The 22119-nt window shown below is 44.2% G+C and overlaps 1 protein-coding gene across 3 annotated transcripts in view; it reads left to right on the plus strand.

Moving 5' to 3' along the window:
* Positions 1 to 22119, plus strand: part of LOC124002919 (kazrin-like) — a 295116-nt gene that overhangs the window by 220870 nt on the left and 52127 nt on the right. For all 3 annotated transcript variants that reach the window (XR_006833162.1, XM_046310757.1, XM_046310756.1), the window contains exon 4: positions 16342 to 16449. Coding sequence is in view for 2 of the 3 variants with exons in the window: in XM_046310757.1 (XP_046166713.1) it covers positions 16342 to 16449 (108 nt within the window). In the remaining variant the exon portion in view is untranslated. The remainder of the gene's footprint in view (positions 1 to 16341; positions 16450 to 22119) is intronic.

Genomic DNA, 22119 nt, shown 5'->3' on the forward strand with positions numbered 1-22119 from the left:
ACACAGTGCCACTGACACAGCCTGCAACGAAAACATGCGGTCCCTCCTTCACTGCAGCCGAGGTGAGTAAGACATTTAAACGTGTTAACCCTCGCAAGGCTGCAGGCCCAGACGGCATCCCCAGCCGCGCCCTCAGAGCATGCGCAGACCAGCTGGCCGGTGTGTTTACGGACATATTCAATCAATCCCTATACCAGTCTGCTGTTCCCACATGCTTCAAGAGGGCCACCATTGTTCCTGTTCCCAAGAAAGCTAAGGTAGCTGAGCTAAACGACTACCGCCCCGTAGCACTCACTTCCGTCATCATGAAGTGCTTTGAGAGACTAGTCAAGGACCATATCACCTCCACCCTACCTGACACCCTAGACCCACTCCAATTTGCTTACCGCCCAAATAGGTCCACAGACGATGCAATCTCAACCACACTGCACACTGCAGTAACCCACCTGGACAAGAGGAATACCTATGTGAGAATGCTGTTCATCGACTACAGCTCGGCATTCAACACCATAGTACCCTCCAAGCTCGTCATCAAGCTCGAGACCCTGGTTCTCGACCCCGCCCTGTGCAACTGGGTACTGGGCCGCCCCCAGGTGGTGAGGGTAGGCAACAACATCTCCTCCCCGCTGATCCTCAACACGGGGGCCCCACAAGGGTGCGTTCTGAGCCCTCTCCTGTACTCCCTGTTCACCCACGACTGCGTGGCCACGCACGCCTCCAACTCAATCATCAAGTTTGCGGATGACACAACAGTGGTAGGCTGGATTACCAACAACGACGAGACGGCCTACAGGGAGGAGGCAAAGATGGACCTGTTTGCCTCCCTGGGCAATGCACACTTCACCTTGTGGTACTCCATGTTGAAGCCACCAGTGCCTCTGGGCTTGGATGCTCTGGCTCAAGATTGGCCAAGGCTGGAGCTTACGCATTCTCCTGTCCCTGTTGTCTGGGACACCTTGGCAACTGCCCCTGAAAACCAACCTGCTGTTTCAGGCCGGGGTAACAATGTGGTATCCGAGACCGCAAAGCCTCAGTCTGTGGGCTTGGCCGCTGATCAACACCAACAGTCCATGTTAGCACTACATGAGGGTGTAAGGAATATCATGCAGAGCGCAAGGTGACTGGCTACAACCGTGGCATATCAGTTGTGCTGGCGGTTGTTCTACTCTTGGTGCACTGGTATTGAGGTTGTGCCCAAGTCATGCAGGGTGCAGTATGTTCTCCAATACCTGCAGTCTCGCTCTACACTGAGAGGGTATTTGGCCGCTATATCTGCCTGCCATGTGGGGTGGATGGACAGGCCACTGGGGCACCGTATCTTGGTCTCCAGGTTTATGATGGGGGTTTGTTACCTGTGTTCAGCTAGGACCCGCTCAATGGCAAGCTGGGATCTGGATGTGGTCTTGGTAGCTTTGGCAAAGCCGCCTTTTGAACCGTTGGAGTCTGCCTCCCCGAAACAACTCTCTATGAAGGTGGTTTTCTTGGTAGCAATTACTTTCCATGCTTTTCGGTAAGTTATGAGTGCTACCGGATGGACCCCAGCGGGAGGAGTAGATCTCTCCACCCCAACCCTTCATTCCTCCTGAAGGTTCTGTCAGACAGGCATGCAAACATCCCTTTTATCCTGTCTGCTTATGATCCCCCAACAGTGGCGGGAGAGTCTGGACCTCCCTCTGGCATGCTGTGCCCTGTGAGGGACTGACTGCCTATGTGGAGCAGTCACAGTCAGTGAGAACAACAGACCAGCTTTTTGTCTGCTATGGTGAGAGAGTCCTGGGAGCTGGGTTATCAAGCAGAGGCTTTCTCACTGGATCGTGGACATGATTACGACAGCATATCGCCTGACTGGCAGGCCAGAGCTGGGATCTGTGGTGGTACATTCAACACGAGGTGTTGGTGCATCCTGGGCTCGGGTATATCAATATATTGGAGTGATTACATATGTAATCATGGTTATGTGAACTATATGGGTCACTCCAATCTTCTACGGTGCTATAGGCGCCTCAGAAATGATGTCTATATATAGAGGCAGCTGAGATCCGCGCCTATATATACCGTCATGGCCAAAAGTTTTGAGAATGACACAAATATGAATTTCCACAAAGTTTGCTGCTGCAGTGTCTTTAGATATTTTTTGTCAGATGTTACAATGGAATACTGAAGTATAATTACAAACATTTCATAAGTGTCAAAGGCTTTTATTGACAATTACATGAAGTTGATGCAAAGAGTCAATATTTTCAGTGTTGACCCTTCTTTTTCAAGACCTCTGCAATCCGCCCTGGCATGCTGTCAATTAACTTCTGGGCCACATCTTGACTGATGGCAGCCCATTCTTGCATAATCAATGCTTGGAGTTTGTCAGAATTTGTGCGGTTTTGTTTGTCCACCCGCCTCTTGAGGATTGACCACAAGTTCTCAATGGGATTAAGGTCTGGGGAGTTTCCTGGCCATGGACCCGAAATATTGATGTTTTGTTCCCCGAGCCACTTAGTTATCCCTTTTGCCTCATGGCAAGGTGCTCCATCATGCTGGAAAAGGCATTGTTCGTCACCAAACTGTTCCTGGATTGTTGGGAGAAGTTGCTCTCGGAGGATGTGTTAGTACCATTCTTTATTCATGGCTGTGTTCTTAGGCAAAATTGTGAGAGCCCACTCCCTTGGCTGAGATGCAACCCACACATGAATGGTCTCAGGATGCTTTACTGTTGGCATGACACAGGACTGATGGTAGTGCTCACCTTGTCTTCTCCGGACAAGCTTTTTTCCGGATGCTCCAAATAATCAGAAAGGGGATTCATCAGAGAAAATGACTTTACCTCAGTCCTCAGCAGTCCAATCCCTGTACCTTTTGCAGAATATCAGTATATCCCTGATGTTTGTCCTGGAGAGAAGGGGCTTCTTTGCTGCCCTTCTTGACACCAGGCCATACTCCAATTTTTTTTGCCTCACTGTGCGTGCAGATGCACTCACACCTGCCTGCTGCCATTCCTGAGCAAGCTCTGTACTGGTGGTGCCCCGATCCTGCAGTCAAATCAACTTTAGGAGACTGGACTTTCTTGGGCGCCCTGAAGCCTTCTTCACAACAATTGAACCGCTCTCCTTGAAGTTCTTGATGATCCGATAAATGGTTGATTTAGGTGCAATCATACTGGCAGCAATATCCTTGCATGTGAAGCCCTTTTTGTGCAAAGCAATGATGACGGCACGTGTTTCCTTGCAGGTAACCATGGTTGACAGAGGAAGAACAATGATTCCAAGCACCACCCTCCTTTTGAAGCTTCCAGTCTGTTATTCGAACTCAATCAGCATGACAGAGTGATCTCCAGCCTTGTCCTCGTCAACACTCACACTTGTGTTAATGAGAGAATCACTGACATGATGTCAGCTGGTCCTTTTCTGGCAGGGCTGAAATGCAATGGAAATATTTTTGGGGGATTCAGTTCATTTGCATGGCAAAGAGGGACTTTGCAATTAATTGCAATTCATCTGATCACTCTTCATAACATTCTGGAGTATATGCAAATTGCCATCATACAAACTGAGGCAGCAGACTTTGTGAAAATGTCATTCTCAAAACTTTTTGCCATGACTGTAGACCCTATGTGTCGCGGCCATGTACATGGGAGTGTAAATATGTAAATCCTCACCTCAGATGTATCCTTCCGCCACAGAATAATACCAATATATTGGAGTGATCCATATAGCTCACATAAACATGGTTGCATTTGATTTATTTAACTACACAAGTCAGTTAAGAACAAATTCTTATTGACAATGACAGCCCAGGAACAGTGGGTTAACTGCCTTGTTCAGGGGCAGATTGACAGATTTTTACTTCCCCAATTCTCTAACCACTAGGCTACCTGCCACCCCATACGTAATTAACCTTCGTTGTGTGTGTATGCTGGTGTGTGTGTGTGTGCTGGTGTGTGTGTGTGTGGTATACCATATGGTAAAATCAAACAAAAATGGCCTTGTTTATTTAGGTAACTCCTCTTTACCACTGAATTTGGATACCTTTATACCTAGAAAAGTGCCAAATTTCACTAACTGCTCTCCCAAGACCATAGCCTCAGGAAACATTTCAAAGAGAGATAAAATGATTACCCCCATTCTCCTGGAAGAGAAAGTGTACATTTCTTTAGCATAAGGAATCGGTGATATTTGATCAGAGGCATCTATTAAAAGGTTGTTTGAGACGTGGTCTCCTACTGTACGTCTCCCTTAACATACATAGTGTAGTGGACTTCCATCAGTCCTGGAAGAAAGAATCCTACTCAAGACACAAGAGATAATACAGTGTTCCATTAAGGGGAATCAGCACCATCTAAAATAAACAAACCCATAACCCCTTTCTGGTAATCTAATCATTGCAACCTGTTGCAGTAATTTAGTCAAAATACAAACCTGCTCTTTACAAATGTAGAATATCAGATGAATATTCAATACTTATTTCTACTTTAATTACTGGACACTGTTTCACAAAATGGAAGCAGATTATAATTTTAGAAAACATTAACTTCCTGCTCAAATGCACTGGTGTGACCTAAACTATAAAACCAAGCAACAATAATCAGAAACAATCAACAAACGTTTCTCATACCTCTACTTCAAATTCCCCATAGTCTGCTCCCTTTCAACCACAGCTAATCTCTTTTGCAATCCCAAGGCTCAATCCCTATACTCATCATTTAACCTTGTACTTTATATTACTAAAATATTGCATCATTAGAGTGCTATCAAAAAAAACTCACTAATGACATATTTCCAATTGACTTACTTTGTTACCTTCACTAGTCTACATGTCTGTTTCCTTAAACTCACAAAGCCCTCTACAATCTATATCATACTCTACCTCTGTAAGAACAGAACTTCTGTTCACAGGGAGGCCACTTTAATCACTCATTACACGTCCTCCCTTTCATCACTTCTATAAATCTATTTTAGAATAAAAATAAATAAAGTGTCTCATGAGATTAAAACATCTAGGGTTATCCTGAGTCGCATTGTTCACGAAACTCCCAAATATGTAATCAATTGTTTCGCTGGTTGTACTTTCCCATATGATGCCTTGTGAGCCCTGCTCTACAAAATAGTTTACTAGTGTGGTGATGTTTGGCTTATGGAGTTTCTTCTTCTTTTTACGCCAATAACAAATTCAGTACATGTTGTATCAACACAAAACCATCAAATCAACACCCTTTATATCACGCCCTGACCATAGTTTGCTTTGTATGTTTCTATGTTTTGTTTGGTCAGGGTGTGATCTGAGTGAGTGTAACGGATGTGAAACGGCTAGCTTAGTTAGCGGTGTGCGCTAAATAGCGTTTCAATCGGTTACGTCACTTGCTCTGAGACCTTGAAGTAGTAGTTCCCCTAGCTCTGCAAGGGACCCGCGGCTTTTGTGGAGCGATGGGTAACGATGCTTCGTGGGTGACTGTTGTTGATGTGTGCAGAAGGTCCCTGGTTCGCGCCCGGGTATGGGCGAGGGGACGGTTTAAAATTATACTGTTACATTGATGCTGTTGACCCGGATTACTGGTTGCTGCGGAAAAAGGAGGAAGGTCAAAAGGGGGGTGAGTGTAACGGATGTGAAACGGCTAGCTTAGTTAGCGGTGTGCGCTAAATAGCGTTTCAATCGGTTACGACACTTGCTCTGAGACCTTGAAGTAGTAGTTCCCCTTGCTCTGCAAGGGCCGCGGCTTTTGTGGAGCGATGGGTAACGATGCTTCGTGGGTGACTGTTGTTGATGTGTGCAGAAGGTCCCTGGTTCGTGCCCGGGTATGGGCGAGGGGACGGTTTAAAATTATACTGTTACATTGATGCTGTTGACCCGGATTACTGGTTGCTGCGGAAAAGGAGGAAGGTCAAAAGGGGGGTGAGTGTAACGGATGTGAAACGGCTAGCTTAGTTAGCGGTGTGCGCTAAATAGCGTTTCAATCGGTTACGACACTTGCTCTGAGACCTTGAAGTAGTAGTTCCCCTTGCTCTGCAAGGGCCGCGGCTTTTGTGGAGCGATGGGTAACAATGCTTCGTGGGTGACTGTTGTTGATGTGTGCAGAAGGTCCCTGGTTCGCGCCCGGGTATGGGCGAGGGGACGGTTTAAAATTATACTGTTACATGAGCATTCTATGTTGGATGTCTAGTTTGTCTGTTTCTGTGTTTGACCTGATATGGTTCTCAATCAGAGGCAGGTGTTAGTCGTTGTCTCTGATTGGGAAACATATTTAGGTAGCCTGTTTTGTCATTGTGGGTGATTGTCTATGTTAGTTGCTTGGGTCAGCACAGTTCTTATTATAGCTTCACGGTCGTTATTAGTTTATTGTTTTGTATCGTTTGTTCAAGTGTTCTCTGTTCATTAAATTCAAGATGAGCACATTCCACGCTGCATTTTGGTCCTCCGATCCTTCCAACTACTCCTCCTCAGACGAGGAGGACGAGGATCGTGACACTTTAGAGATTTTTTAAATGCAGCGTGATACAAAGTTTGACTCTTTGGAAACATCATTTGTGTTCTCGCCCATATATGCTGCCAATTTACACCGGCCATATTCAACGGGCGTTGAGCGTTTGGTACATTGAGACCACAATAGCAAGAGCGAATTTACCAAGTACCCCATTTAACACTGTCCATTGCACAAAGACAATACCATTTAGCAACGCTAAGAATGACGTGAATAGTTAATATACTAGCAAGTTCGATACAATAATATGCTATGGGGTTCATAAGGATAGCGCAACCAACAGATTTGTCATAATTAGTTAAAATAAATCATTAGTATGTTGAAACCAATAAGCATACTACATACTCAAACTACTTAACAAATAGTTTGTGTGATTACACTGCTACAACAATAACATCAATACGTGGTGTATTGAGCTAATGATTCTTCTTTTATATTATTGTGCCAAGTCACAATTGCATCCCTGAATTCTCTAATAGATTGTAATTTTCCATGTCATCAGGGAAAAGCTGCCGAATGTTATCCATGATTCGATTATTTCCCATATTTGAGCCGAATTGGTAGAATGTTATGCGCTTCTTTTTAGTGCTTCTATGGCTTTGCTATAATTGACCTCTTCTATGAATTTATTTCTGCGACTCTCTCATGCCTCTCTCGCGGTTTTAATATATGCCAATCTTTTTCAGAGACTATTTTCCAGTCATATAATGTTTAACCACTTTGGTCAGGGTGTGATATGAGTGCGCATTCTATGTTGTCTGTCTAGTTTGTCTATTTCTATGTGTTTTGGCCTGATATGGTTCTCAATCAGTGGCAGGTGTTTGTCGTTGTCTCTGATTGGGAACCATATTTATGTAGCCTGTTTGTATTGTGGTTGGTGGGTTATTGTCTATGTGATGTTGCTTGTTAGCACAGTGTTTCTTTAGCAGTCTTGTTTGTGTGTACTTTGTGTTTTTTACTTCTTTTCATTAAATCATGCATTCACACTGCGCTTTGGTCCGCTTCTTATGACGATCGTGACAACTGTATAGATTATTTTATGTCTTTCCAAATGTAAAACTACCTGCAGAGTATCCATGTCTCCTATCTAACTATGTAACACGGTCCCAAAAAATCCAACCTTACCTCATATTTACTAAGTATCAGGAATAACAATACACTGACAATAAAACCTAACAATAGTAACCCAGGGCATACCTGTTACCTCACTTAACAAGCAGTTTAATCAAAACATTACAGGTTATCATTTGAATTTCACCAATGCAGATGTCCTCGCTAGATTACCCCATTCTAGTACTTCACTCCACATTACCTCACCAGTCCTACGGTGATCAACTCAGTACCACAGATCTGAACTTTTGGTTGCCCACAACTGGCTAATTAACAATTATGCCCAAGGATACCTCACTTAAAAACACTCTTATCAACTCATCTCAATCCTGCTAGTTACCTCGGCTGTGGCCCTTTTAAGGAAGACCTTGCTCTGTGCGTACCCTCAACAGGGGCTTTTATGTTTTTATTATAGAGCTTTTTACTTTCTCTTTTAGGCCTTAACTAGTTCTCACAAGGTTCTAGTTATACATCTGGTACACACAGATTTGGACGTCATCTGCCCCCCAAGGTTCTAGTTATACATCTGGTACACACAGATTTGGACGTCATCTGCCCCCAAGGTTCTAGTTATACATCTGGTACACACAGATTTGGACGTCATCTGCCCCTCAAGGTTCTAGTTATACATCTGGTACACACAGATTTGGACGTCATCTGCCCCTCAATGTTCTAGTTATACATCTGGTACACACAGATTTGGATGCTCACATTCTTTTGATCATAACTAGTTCCCACAGGTTTAGATGCTAATGTTAAATGGTCTTAACTAGTTCATACTGATCCAAGTTGTCATCCGATAGACACAGATTTGGATGCAGTACGTGGAAATGTGAATTGAATGTAGGAGAATGTAACACAATAGATCTGGTAGAAGAAAATACAATGAAAAAAAACAAACGTTTTTTTTGTATTTTCGTTCTACCACCATCTTTGAAATGCAACTGAAAGGCCCCTGTTCTTGCCATCACTCTGGTTGTAATTCCGATGGTGTCCAGAAGAGGGCAGCAATGTACGTGCAAAGTTTCAAACTGATAACTTGAAGAATGAGCAAGCTACATTACATTTAATGTGAAGTCACCGAGATACGTTTGGGCAAATCGTGAAGGACACATTTACATTTACATTACATTTTTCTGCAAGAATATCGTCAAATCTGTCTACTTGGACTTTGATTGAGCTTTTACAATATTAGTCGCCATATTGTAAGTTCAACATTTGAGTCTGAGTCTGCTCTTGGGTTCACCTGTTCCGCTCCGCGTGTCATCCTCAGAACGCAGCTCACACTCCAGATCCCAATAACCCACATTATGCTCACACACCTGTATGTCATTATCACACACTATTTATTTCAGCTCTTTGCATCCCATCTTTGTGAGATATTGTTTGTTTTTGACACACTTCTCTTCTGAGCTCTAATTTTCCCGTCATTTACTCCTCCCGTGTGTATGGTAGTTTTGCCTGCCTCACTAATGACGCATTTTGCCTAACGGGGCCTTTTTGCTTTGGTCACAGCCTCCTTACTAATGAATATGTTTATCTGTAATACTACAATATCATCACATTGACCATAAGCGTACAATGTTTCAGACAGCTTTTTCTCCATCTGGATTTAGTAGCTCTTTGTAATAGTTTAAATATGAACCCACTCTATCCAACTACTACTCTAGATGCATGTAGTATTATACTATGGCATTGTTGAATACTCATTTCTGATTGGCTAGAAGAGCAATATAGAGCGTGCATTATTAGCCTATCTTCCACAAAATTGAGGCTGCATGACTTTCCAAGGCCAGCGATGCAAGCGCATCTAGCCGTCTCTACTGATCCTTTGTTGGATACAAGTGACCAAGCAGAGTGGTAAGAGCTGCTTGATTGGCTGAGCTGAACATCGGCCTTCAAAAATACCAATCCTTTTCACTCCTCCTGGTGAAGCCATTTGTGTGTGTTCCCAAATGTATTTATATAACCTTTATAAGGTTATATAAATATAAGGGACCCCTTGACAACATTCTGCTGAAAAGGCGAAATTCAAAAATATTTTTTAGACATATGTAACTTTCACACATTAACAAGTCCAATACAGCAAATGAAAGATAAACATCTTGTTAATGTTTTGATTCCAAAACATCCGGTGATTTTGCAGAAATATTCATAATAAACATTGGTAAAAGATACAACTCTTATTCACATAATTAAAGATAGACTTCTCCTTAATACAACCGCTGTGTCAGATTTCAAAAAAACTTTACAGAAAAAGCATAATCTGAGAACGGCGCTCAGAGCCCAATCCAGCCAGAGAAAAATCTGCCATTTTGGAGTCAACAGAAGTTAGAAATAACACCATAAATATTCACTTACCTTTGATGATCTTCATCAGATGGCACTCCCAGGAATCCCAGTTCGACAATAAATGACTGATTTGTTCCATAAAGTCCATCATTTATGTCCAAATAGCCACTTGTTTTTAGCGTGTTCAGCCCAGTAATCCATCTTCATGAGGCGTGAGCACTTCGTCCAGACAAAAATTCAAAAAGTTCCGTTACAGGTCGTAGAAACAAGTCAAACGATGTCTTCAGGACGTTTTTAACATAAAACATCAATCATTTGTAAAAACGGAAACACCAACACAATCGTGTTCGAATGGAACTGGGTCAAGTGTGCGGGGCTACATAAGGCGAATAACGCAAGGTATATTTGCACCGTACAATTCAATGGCTATGGTTCATTCTTACATGTTTGAGTCGCTTTTGAAAGCAAAAGTCTAATTGAAAACATTATTGGCATTGTTGAATTGGATTTTCATAATAGCAAGCTAGGACGGATGGTTTGGTTCGCTAAACTAGCAAGTCTGTTTACCAATGTAACTAGATACTGTCCTTTCTAGTAAACTTGCTAGCTACTTCAGTGGATGTTGAACACATTTCTAGCGGCAAAGGTGTTCAATTATAGCCATGGTATAAAAGGGAAGTCAACTCGTGGCTCTATGCGCTCTCTGAAAAATAATGCAACTCCGTGGAAGGTTAGAATTTTCCACATTGTTCATTATTTTCCATAGGACGCATAGCCTCTTGTTGATTATCCCTTGCTTATACAATGGGTGGGTCTAATCCTGGATACTGATTGGTTAAATGACCACCGGCTAAGGCTATGACGTTGAAATGCTTATTCACTATTGCATCTGTCTGCGCAATCCACTGTCTCATCAGCCAGGCAATTTTTAAATCTCCGCTGTAAAAAACATTTACACATTATCTCCCATTTCTTTCCGACTAGCATTTGGTTTTCAACAGCGGAGATTTGTCTCTCGGACATTTGCAACATTGTTTCAATATTGAATTTCCAACTCCAACTGTCCAACAATAAGCAATGCTTATGGAAGGAAGAAATGTCAATAGAAAAACACAAAATGCAGTTTGCTGTCATTCCAGCTTCAGCTTGAAGTGATATTGTTAGCTGTGTAGTTGGCTATCTCCTCAGAACAGCGGCCTGGCTAGAGAGCAAGTTTTTTATGCCAGGTGAAATCGCACATCATTAGCTCAATGTTATGAATGTATCCCCCAAAAATCACCAGAAAACAGCATAAAAAATTGCAAATGCAGCTACTTTGTTGTTATTCTAGCTGCGCTGTTTGACGTGACTGTGTTAGCTGAAGTTGGCTAGCTAGAAAGCAAGGGATAAGAACGTTGTTAGCCATCATGGCAACGGAACATTTAGAACACACGACTGGGTCACAACCATAGATTTAGAACAAGAATACTTAACGACTGGGCCACGTCTCTGGAAACTGAACCAATAGAACGAACGACCAGCCGGCTTGGGTAGCAACCCTAGATTTGTGTCGGGACTATACTGTATCTCGTGGAAGGAAGGATAAAAAATTATTAAAATATGGCAATCATTATTTGAATATGTTGGTAACCCATTGTGTAAAAGTTATAATGGCCTTGAAGCCGGTGTTCGGAGGGTATATTGACGCGGTTTTATAACAACACTCGTGCCAATATATCCTCCAAACACCGGCTTCTCTGGCATTACAACTTCATTGAATGACAGACACAAGAGGCAACCAATTGAAAGTTGAAGATTTTTTTTGTTGCCTGTAAGCCTGTTTATCATTGCTCTGCTATGGAGCCTGTTGAACACCAAAAGAGAGACACGACATAATAGAAGATGAGGAGAGGTGTGCCTGTGAACTAGCTGACAGATCAGGGTTGTGTTCGGAGAAGCAGGTAGCCTGGCGCTTTAGAGTAACCAAAAGGTCGCTGGTTCAAATCCCTGAGCTGACAAGTAGACAAATATGCCGATGTGCCCTTGAGCAAGTCACTTAACCTTGCTTCTGTATGTTTCTCTGGGTAAGAGCATCTGCTAATTGACTAAAATGGATCCAGTGTCTTGTCATGATACAGTTGTACACCAGACAACGAGATACTTGTACTTGACCAGCATGGGAATAGCCTGTCTCTGAACACGTTTATTCATTAGCGAGAAGAACGGCAGATCAATATCTTCTGAAGAAATGATTTCACTTTTTGTCGTTTTGGGCCTGCTCTAGAAAATGACATCATGTTCATGCAGAAATATTGCTGCCACCTCTCCTGTGAACATGTGTTTCTTTTATAGTCCCTCATAGACGGAAGAGGAGGAGGTGGAGGATGATGAAGAGGTGGTGTAGGATGATGAGGAGGGAGTGGGGAAGGAAGAGGAGGTGGTGGAGGAGGATGATGAAGAGGTGGTGGAGGATGATGAAGAGGGAGTGGGGAAGGAAGAGGAGGTGGTGGAGGAGTAGGATGATGAAGAGGTGGTGGAGGATGATGAAGAGGGAGTGGGGAAGGAAGAGAAGGTAGTGGAGGAGGAGGAGGAGGATTAGGCAGAGGAAGAAGAGAGGAGAAGGAAATAAAGAATGGTATAATTAAGTAATAAGGCCTGAGTTGATTTTTGTATATGGCCAATATACCACGGCTAAGGGCTGTTCTTATGCGTGACGCAGAGCAGAGTGCATGGATACAGCCTTTAGCCGTGGTATATTGGCCATATATCACAAACCCCAGAGGTGCCTTATTGCTATTATAAACTGGTTATTAGAGCAGTGAAAATAAATGTTTTGTCCTACCCATGGTATATGGTCTGATATACCACGGCTGTCCGACAATCAGCATTCAGGGCTCGAACCATTCAGTTTATAATGACAGTTAGCTGGTGCCTTTCCTCTGTTCACATTTAGAGATGAAAATGACATGAGTTAATAAAAACAGAACTATCAGTGGAAAGTGGGGGAGGAGCAGAGAGGAGGAGGATAGAGAGGAGGAGAGAGAGGAGATAGATAAGGATAAAGAGGAGGAGAGAGTGGATAAGAGGACAGAGAGGAGGATAGAGATGAGAAGGAGAGAGAGGAGGATGAAGAGGAGGAGAGAGAATGACAGAGAGAGGATAGAGAGGAGGACATAGAGGAGGAGAGAGAGAGGATAGAGAGGAGGAGAGAGAGGATGAGAGAGTGGAGGATAGAGAGGAGGAGAGTGAGGAGGAGAGAGAGGAGGTCAGAGTGGAGAATAAAGAGGGGGAGAGATAGGAGGAGAGAGAGGAGGACGGAGAGGAGGATAGAGAGGAGGATAGAGAGGAGGACAGAGAGGAGGATAGAGAGGAGGATAGAGAGGAGGAGTGTGAGGAGGAGAGAGAGGAGGACAGAGAGGAGGATGGAGAGTTGGATAGAGAGGAGGACAGAGAGGAGGATAGAGAGGAGGATAGAGAGGGGATAGAGAGGAGGATAAATAGGTGGATAGAGAGGAGGATAAAGAGGAGGAGAGAGAGGAGGACAGAGAGGAGGATAGAGAGGAGGAGAGAGAGGAGGATAGAGAGGAGGACAGAGAGGAGGATAGAGAGGAGGATAGAGAGGCGGACAGAGTGGAGGATAGAGAGGAGGATAGAGAGGAGGAGAGAGAGGAGGACAGAGAGGAGGATATAAAGAGGAGGAGAGAGGAGGACAGAGAGGAGGAGAGAGATGATGACGGAGAGGAGGACAGAGAGGAGGAGGACAGAGAGGATAGAAAGGAGAAGAGAGAAGAGGATAGAGAGGAGGAGAGAGAGGGGACAGGGAGGAGGAGAAAGAAGAGGATAGAGAGGAGAATAGAGAGGAGGAGAGAGAGGAGGAGAGAGAGGAGGACAGAGAGGAGGACAGAGAGGAGGATAAAGAGGGGAGAGAGAGGAGGACGGAGAGAAGGACAGAGAGGAGGACAGAGAGGAGGAGAGAGAGGAGGACAGAGAGGAGGAGGACAGAGAGGAGGACAGAGAGGAGGAGAGAGGAGGATAAAGGAGGAGAGAGAGAGGATAGAGAAGAGGATAGAGTAGGATAGAGAGGATAATAAAGAGGAGGAGAGAGAGGAGGAGAGAGAGGAGGATAAAGAGGAGGACAGAGAGGAGGATAGAGAGAAGGAGAGAGGAGGAGAGAGAGGAGGATAGAGAGGAGGAGAGAGAGGAGGAGAGAGAGGAGGATAAATAGAGGGATAGAGAGGAGGATAAAGAGGAGGAGAGCGAGGAGGACAGAGAGGAGGATAGAGAGGAGGACAGAGAGGAGGATAGAGAGGTGAAGAGAGGAGGATAGAGAGGAGGATAAAGAGGAGGAGAGAGAGAGGGATGGAGAGAGGATAGAGAGGAGGAGAGAGAGGAGGAGAGAGGATAGAGAGGAGGAGAGAGAGGATAGTGAGGAGTAGAGAGAGAGGATAGAGAGGAGAGAGAGGAGGAGAGAGAGAATGATAGAGCAGGAGGGAGAGGAGGATAGAGAGGAGGAGAGAGAGGAGGAGAGAGAGAAGGATAGAGGAGGAGAGAGAGGAGGATAGAAAGGAGGACAGAGAGGAGGATAGAGAGAAGGAGAGAGGAGGAGAGAGAGGAGGATAGAGAGGATGAGAGAGAGGAGGATAGAGAGGAGGAGAGATAGGAGGAGAGAGAGAGGATAGAGAGGAGGATAGAGAGAATGATAGAGGAGGAGAGAGAGGAGGAGAGAGGAGAATAGAGAGGAGGATAGAGAGGAGAGAGTGAAGGAGAGAGAGGAGGAGAGAGAGGAGGATAGAGAGGAGGACAGAGAGGAGGATAAAGAGGAGGAGAGAGGAGGACAGAGAGGAGGAGAGAGGGGATGACAGAGAGGAGGACAGAGAGGAGGATATAAAGAGGAGAGAGAGGAGGACAGAGAGGATGATATAAAGAGGAGGAGAGAGGAGGACAGAGAGGAGGACAGAGAGGAGGATAGAGAGGAGGAGAGAGATGAGGACGGAGAGGAGGACAGAGAGGAGGAGGACAGAGAGGACAGAAAGGAGGAGAGAGAAGAGGATAGAGAGGAGGAGAGAGAGGGGACAGGGAGGAGGAGAAAGAAGAGGATAGAGAGGAGAATAGAGAGGAGGAGAGAGAGGAGGAGAGAGAGGAGGACAGAGAGGAGGACTGATAGGAGTATAAAGAGGGGAGAGAGAGGAGGATGGAGAGAAGGACAGAGAGGAGGACAGAGAGGAGGAGAGCGAGGAGGTCAGAGAGGAGGAGGACAGAGAGGAGGACAGAGAGGAGGAGAGAGGAGGATAAAGGAGGAGAGAGAGAGGATAGAGAAGAGGATAGAGGAGGATAGAGAGGATAATAAAGAGGAGGAGAGAGAGGAGGATAAAGAGGACGACAGAGAGGAGGACAGAGAGGAGGATAGAGAGAAGGAGAGAGGAGGAGAGAGAGGAGGAGAGAGAGGATAATAAATAGGAGAGAGAGGAGGATAAAGAGGAGGACAGAGAGGAGGACAGAGAGGAGGATAGAGAGAAGGAGAGAAAAGGAGAGAGAGGATGATGGGGAGTTGGAGAGAGAGAATGATAAGAGAAGGAGAGAGAGGAGGATAGAGAGGAGGAGAGAGAGAAGGACGGGGAGGAGGAGAGAGAGGAGGACAGAGAGGAGGATAAGAGAGGTGGATTGAGAGGAGGAGGGAGAGGAGAATAGAGAGGAAGTTAAAGAGGAGGAGAGAGAGGAGGATAGAGAGGAGGAGAGAGGAGGATAGACAAGAGGAGGATAGACAAGAGGAGAGAGACGGACAGCAGATGAACCTTCACCTGTAGAGTTCAAGCACCAGAGTTCGATCAGAACCATTAAATCATTGTATTGGACGCAAAAACGTTTGGCGGAGCAAGATAGAGAGAGACAGTATGAGAGAGACAGTATGAGAGAGACAGTATGAGAGAGACAGTATGAGAGAAAAAGTGTGAAAAGGAATAAGACAGGGGATTGAAAATGTGAGCAGAGTATGATCTGTTTGAAAACTGTCCTCCCATTTCTCCTGCAATTGTTAGACATGCAAAAATCTATTAGCTGTATTGTTCATTAGAATAGTGCCTGTCAAACTCACTTCATATCTATAATGGCTCTGCCAATTTCAAACATAATTGTTTGTTTTTGAAAACCTCTCAGCAGTGTTTATGGAAGTTTCATCACATCACAAGTTTAACACAGACAGTGACTCATTTGATTACTCGCTCACTCTTTCTCTCTCTTTCTGTCACTCTTTCACATGCGCACATATGCACACATGTACACACAATCACACACACAGACACACAGCTATTCACCACCTGTGTGAGTCATGTTAGTGCCCCTTGGCTTTGTAAATGCTAATAATAACTGTCCTTCCTCTTTAGAAAGACGTCTTCCTGAAGAGATCTGTTGTCAACATAACGTTATTGTACATCTCAATGATGCTGGTCCCTGTTGTTGGTCTGATGTCATATGTCCTGTTGTGTTTTGTCTGACAGATCCTGCCGGTAATTACAGGCAGAAGTCGGTGTTGAGCGATATCTGTTACCAGACAGAGATCTCCAGCCTCATGGACTTTGGGACTCCAGACTCCTCGCTCGATAAAGGTAAGGTGTTGCCATTGGAAATACAGGGCGTTGCCTTGGTGACGGAAGGGAGTGTGTGCGTGGTGATTTGTGCCAGGAGACCTGTCAGCATGTCAGATGGGTGTACACAGACAGGAGCAAAGGCCTGTGAGTCTCTGTCTGTCTGTCTGTCTGTCTGTCTGTCTGTCTGTCTGTCTGTCTGTCTGTCTGTCTGTCTGTCTGTCTGTCTGTCTGTCTGTCTGTCTGTCTGTCTGTCTGTCTGTCTGTCTGTCTGTCTGTCTGTCTGTCTGTCTGTCTGTCTGTCTGTCTGTCTGTCTGTCTGTCTGTCTGTCTGTCTGTCTGTCTGTCTGCCTGCCTGCCTGCCTGCCTGCCTGCCTGCCTGCCTGTCTGCCTGTCTGCCTGTCTGCCTGCACACAGGGTTAATGATCTGCTTGGCATTGTACTGTATACACCCAATTCTGTGCTGGGCTCAGACACAATGCAGAGAAACATTGATAGCAGAGCTGAATGGGGTGAGAGGGGCAGATGTAACCTCTTTACATTCTATTGTTGTAGCATCTGAATAGAGAAGACTACTATTGATGTTCGTCTTTGTTGTATTGTGGTTTTGGCCATTTTATGCTCTAATGACAGTCTTCATTTTGAGGTAAATGGCATCTAATTTTCCCTCTAAAGAACTTTCTGAATAAAGGCTCTCTCTCTTAGTTGTGATCTGGATGATCAATAATGATACTGTGGAGGATTGTCATAAAGAGTATTGATCACCTGAAGCTTATTGGTCAATATATAAGTCTTGTGGGCATTTCATTTTCTCCTACTTAATGATACCCATTATTCTTTATCACGCTGCCAGAAAGCCAGAAGAGTGTCCCCCACAATTGTAAGTGTAATCATTTCATGGAATACTGCCCCTTCAAGCAGCAGAAGTACACTCTCAGGTCATTAAATGAGCCTCATGACACTTCAATCAGCCCTGAACAGAGGTAGTATCTATCTGAGTCACTCCTTCATCTCTCACTCCTTCCCTCCCTTCTTCCCCTCCCAGGGCAATTATTAATATCTTAATGCCTGTCTTTCTCAGCTCTCCATCAACACTCTCATGTGCTTATAATGCAGAGTGACCAATCATCTGGTGCAGCTGGAGGACAGGGGGAGCAGAGAAAGAGAGGGAGGAGGAGAGGGAGAGAAATGGAGGGGGAGAGGAAGGGAGCGAGAATAAGATAGGGAAGAGAATGAGAGGGAGGGAGGGAGGGAGCGAGCGAGGAAGCGAGAGAGGGAGGGGGGGGGTGCAGGAGAGAGAGGGAGAGCCCCACCCTCTTCAACATATATATCAACAAATTGGCGAGGGCACTAGAAAAGTCTGCAGCACCCAGCCTCACCCTACTAGAATCTGAAGTCAAATGTCTACTGTTTGCTGATGATGTGGTGCTTCTGTCCCCAACCAAGGAGGGCCTACAGCAGAACCTAGATGTTCTGCACAGATTCTGTCAGATATGGGCAGAATCTCAGTAAGTCAGAAATAATGGTGTTCCAAAAAAGGTCCAGTTGCCAGGACCACAAAACAAATTCCATCTAGACACCATTACCCACTAAAAACGATACATACCTCGGCCTAAACATCAGCGCCACAGGTAACTTCCACAAAGCTATGAACGATCTGAGAGACAAGGCAAGAAGGGTCTTCTACGCCGTCAAAAAGAACATCAAACTTGACAGTTATCAGTTATAGAACCCATTTCCATTGGTTGTGAGGTCTGGGGTCCACTCACCAACCAAGAATTCACAAAATGAGACAAACACCAAATTGAGACTCTGCATACAGAATTTAGCAAAAATATCCTCAGTGTACAACGTAAAACACCAAATAATGCATGCAGAGCAGGATTATGCTTAAACCGGCTAATTACCAAAGTCCAGCTTGTAAATTCTACAACCACCTAAAAGGAAGAGATTCCCAAACCTTCCATAACAAAGCCATCACCTACAGAGATGGACCTGGAGAAGAGTCCCCTAAGCAAGCTGGTCCTGGGGCTCTGTTCACAAACACCAACGGACCCCATAAAGCCCCAGGACAGCAACACAATTAGACCATTGGAAAGAATTACCAAAAAACAGAGCAAACTAGAATGTTTTTTGGCCCTAAACAGAGAGTACACACTGGCAGAATACCTGACCACTGTGATTGACCCAAAATTAATCTCTTAAGGATCGGACCCTTTTTTTAAATGTCTGCCTAAAATGACATACCCAAATCTAATAGCCTGTACCTCAGGACCTGAACTAAGGATATGCATATTTGTGATACCATTTGAAAGGAAACACTTTGAAGTTTGTGGAAATGGGAATTTTTTTTGTACCATCATCTTTGAAATGCAAGAGAAAGGTCATAATGAATTATTCGAGCCCAGGCGCAATTTAAACTTTGGCACCTAAGATAGCAGCACTGTATGTGCAAAGTTTTAGAGTGATCTAGTGAAGTATTGCATATCTATTCAAAATGTATTTTTTTGCCATTTCTAACCTCACACTTGTTGTTTATGTTTTGGGGAGGCAGGTAGCCTAGTGGTCAGAGCATTGTACTAGTAACTGCAATATTGCAAGATCAAATCCCTGTCCTGACAAGCAAATATTCTGTCGTTCTGCCCCTGAACAAGGCAGTTAACCCACTGTTCCTGGGCTGCCATTGAAAATAAGAATTTGTTCTTAACTGACTTGCCTAGTTAAATAAATGTACATGGATTTTATAATGTCGTATGTTTTTCCTCAAACCACACTTTTCATCAATTTGTATAGCAGACCCTCATGCCACTATTAATCCAAATATTTTGTGAAGTTAACAAAGCATGAGAAGACCTTGTCTTTGGTTTGTTTGTTTGTCACTTAGGGTTTGCAGGTTGAGTATGTGATCTGTCGTACGGTAATTTGGTATAAAGCCAATATGACATTTGCTCAGTAAATTGTTTTCACTGAGGAAATGTACTGGTCTGATGTTAATGATAATGCAGAGGATTTACCCAAGGTTGAGAGATGCATTTCCCACGGTAGTTATTAGGGTCCAATTTGTCTCCACTTTTGTGGATTGTGGTTATCAGTCCTTGGTTCCGAATATTGGGGAAGATTCCAGAGCTGAGGATGATGCTAAAGAGTTTAAGCCATTTGGAATGTGTGGTCTGTATACAGTGGGGCAAAAAACTATTTAGTCAGCCACCAATTGTGCAAGTTCTCCCACTTAAAAAGATGAGAGAGGCCTGTAATTTTCATCATAGGTACACTTCAACTATGACAGACAAAATGAGAAAAAGAAATCCAGAAAATCACAATGTAGGATTTTTAATTAATTTATTTGCAAATTATGGTGGAAAATAAGTATTTGGTCACCTACAAACAAGCTAGATTTCTGTCTCTCACAGACCTGTAACTTCTTCTTTAAGACTCCTCTTGTCCTCCACTTGTTACCTTGCCATTTCTAACCTGTTTGGCGCCTGTTTGAACTTGTTATCAGTATAAAAGACACCTGTCCACAACCTCAAACAGTCACACTCCACACTCCACTATGGCCAAGACCAAAGAGCTGTCAAAGGACACCAGAAACAAAATTGTAGACCTGCACCAGGCTGAGAAGACTGAATCTGCAATAGGTAAGCAGCTTGGTTTGAAGAAATCAACTGTGGGAGCAATTATTAGGAAATGGAAGACATACAAGACCACTGATAATCTCCCTCGATCTGGGGCTCCACGCAAGATCTCACCCCGTGGGGTCAAAATTATCACAAGAACGGTGAGCAAAAATCCCAGAACCACACGGGGGGACCTAGTGAATGACCTGCAGAGAGCTGGGACCAAAGTAACAAAGCCTACCATCAGTAACACACTACGCCGCCAGGGACTCAAATCCTGCAGTGCCAGACGTGTCCCTCTGCTTAAGCCAGTACATGTCCAGGCCCGTCTGAAGTTTGCTAGAGAGCATTTGGATGATCCAGAAGAAGATTGGGAGAATGTCATATGGTCAGATGAAACCAAAATATAACTTTTTGGTAAAAACTCAACTCGTCGTGTTTGGAGGACAAAGAATGCTGAGTTGCATCCAAAGAACACCATACCTACTGTGAAGCATGGGCGTGGAAACATCATGCTTTGGGGCTGTTTTTCTGCAAAGGAACCAGGACGACTGATCCGTGTAAAGGAAAGAATGAATGGGGCCATGTATCGTGAGATTTTGAGTGAAAACCTCCTTCCATCAGCAAGGGCATTGAAGATGAAACTTGGCTGGGTCTTTCAGCATGACAATGATCCCAAACACACCGCCTGGGCAACGAAGGAGTGGCTTCATAAGAAGCATTTCAAGGTCCTGGAGTGGCCTAGCCAGTCTCCGGTCTCCAGATCTCAACCCCATAGAACATCTTTGGAGGGAGTTGAAAGTCTGTGTTGCCCAGCAACAGCCCCAAAACATCACTGCTCTAGAGGAGATCTGCATGGAGGAATGGGCCAAAATACCAGCAACAGTGTGTGAAGACTTACAGAAAACGTTTGACCTCTGTCATTGCCAACAAAGGGTATATAACAAATATTGAGATAAACTTTTGTTATTGACCAAATACAGCAGCAAGATTTGTGACATGTTGCCACAAGAAAAGGACAACCATTGGACAACCAACCAATAACAAACACCAATGCAAATCAAATCAAAGTGACTATGCATAGGTAACAAACAAACAGTGAGTAGCAGCAGTGTACAGGGGGGGTAGGAATTGCTGACTTCAGCAGTCTAATGGCTTGGGGGTAGCTGTTGAGGAGCCTTTTGGTCTGAGACTTGGCGCTCCGGTACCGCTTGCTGTGCGGTAGAAGAGAAAACAGTCTACAACTTGGGTGACTGGAGTGTCTGACACCGCCTATTACAGTACAGTTGAAGTCAGAAATGTACATCCACTTATGTTGGAGGCATTAAAACTTGTTTTTCAACGACTCCACAAATTTATTGTTAACAAACTATAGTTCTGGCAAGTCGGTTAGGACATTACTTTTTCCAACAATTGTTTACAGACAGATTATTTCACTTATAGTTCACTGTATCACATATCCAGTGGGTCAGAAGTTTACATACACCAAACTGACTGTGCCTTTATACAACTTGGAAAATTCCAGAAAATTATGTCATGGCTTTAGAAGCTTCTGATAGGCTAATTGATATCATTTGAGTCAACTGGAGGTGTACCTGTAGATGTATTTGAAGGCCTACCTTCAAAGTCAGTGCCTCTTTGCTTGACATCATGGGAAAATCAAAAGAAATCAGCCAAGACCTCAGAAAAAAATGTGTAGACCTCCACAAGTCTGGTTCATCCTTGGGAGCAATTTCCAAATGTACAAACAATAGTTTGCAAGTATAAACACAATGGGACCACGCAGGCAGATGAATGAACTTCGGTGCGAATATTGCAAATCAATCCAAGAACAACAGCAAAGGACCTTGTGAAGATGCTGGAGGAAACATTTACAAAGTATCTATATCCACAGTAAAATGAGTCCTATATCGACAAAACCGCCATAAAAAAGCCAGACTACGGTTTGCAACTGCACATGGGGACAAAGATCGTACTGTTTTGGAGAAATGTCCTCTGGTCTGATGAATGACCATCGTTATGTCTCAATCTTGTAGAGAATTTGTGGGCAGAACTGAAAAAGCGTATGCGAGCA

This window comes from Oncorhynchus gorbuscha, linkage group LG18, assembly GCF_021184085.1.
Source record: "Oncorhynchus gorbuscha isolate QuinsamMale2020 ecotype Even-year linkage group LG18, OgorEven_v1.0, whole genome shotgun sequence".
In the NCBI taxonomy this organism is placed as follows: Eukaryota; Metazoa; Chordata; class Actinopteri; order Salmoniformes; family Salmonidae; genus Oncorhynchus; species Oncorhynchus gorbuscha.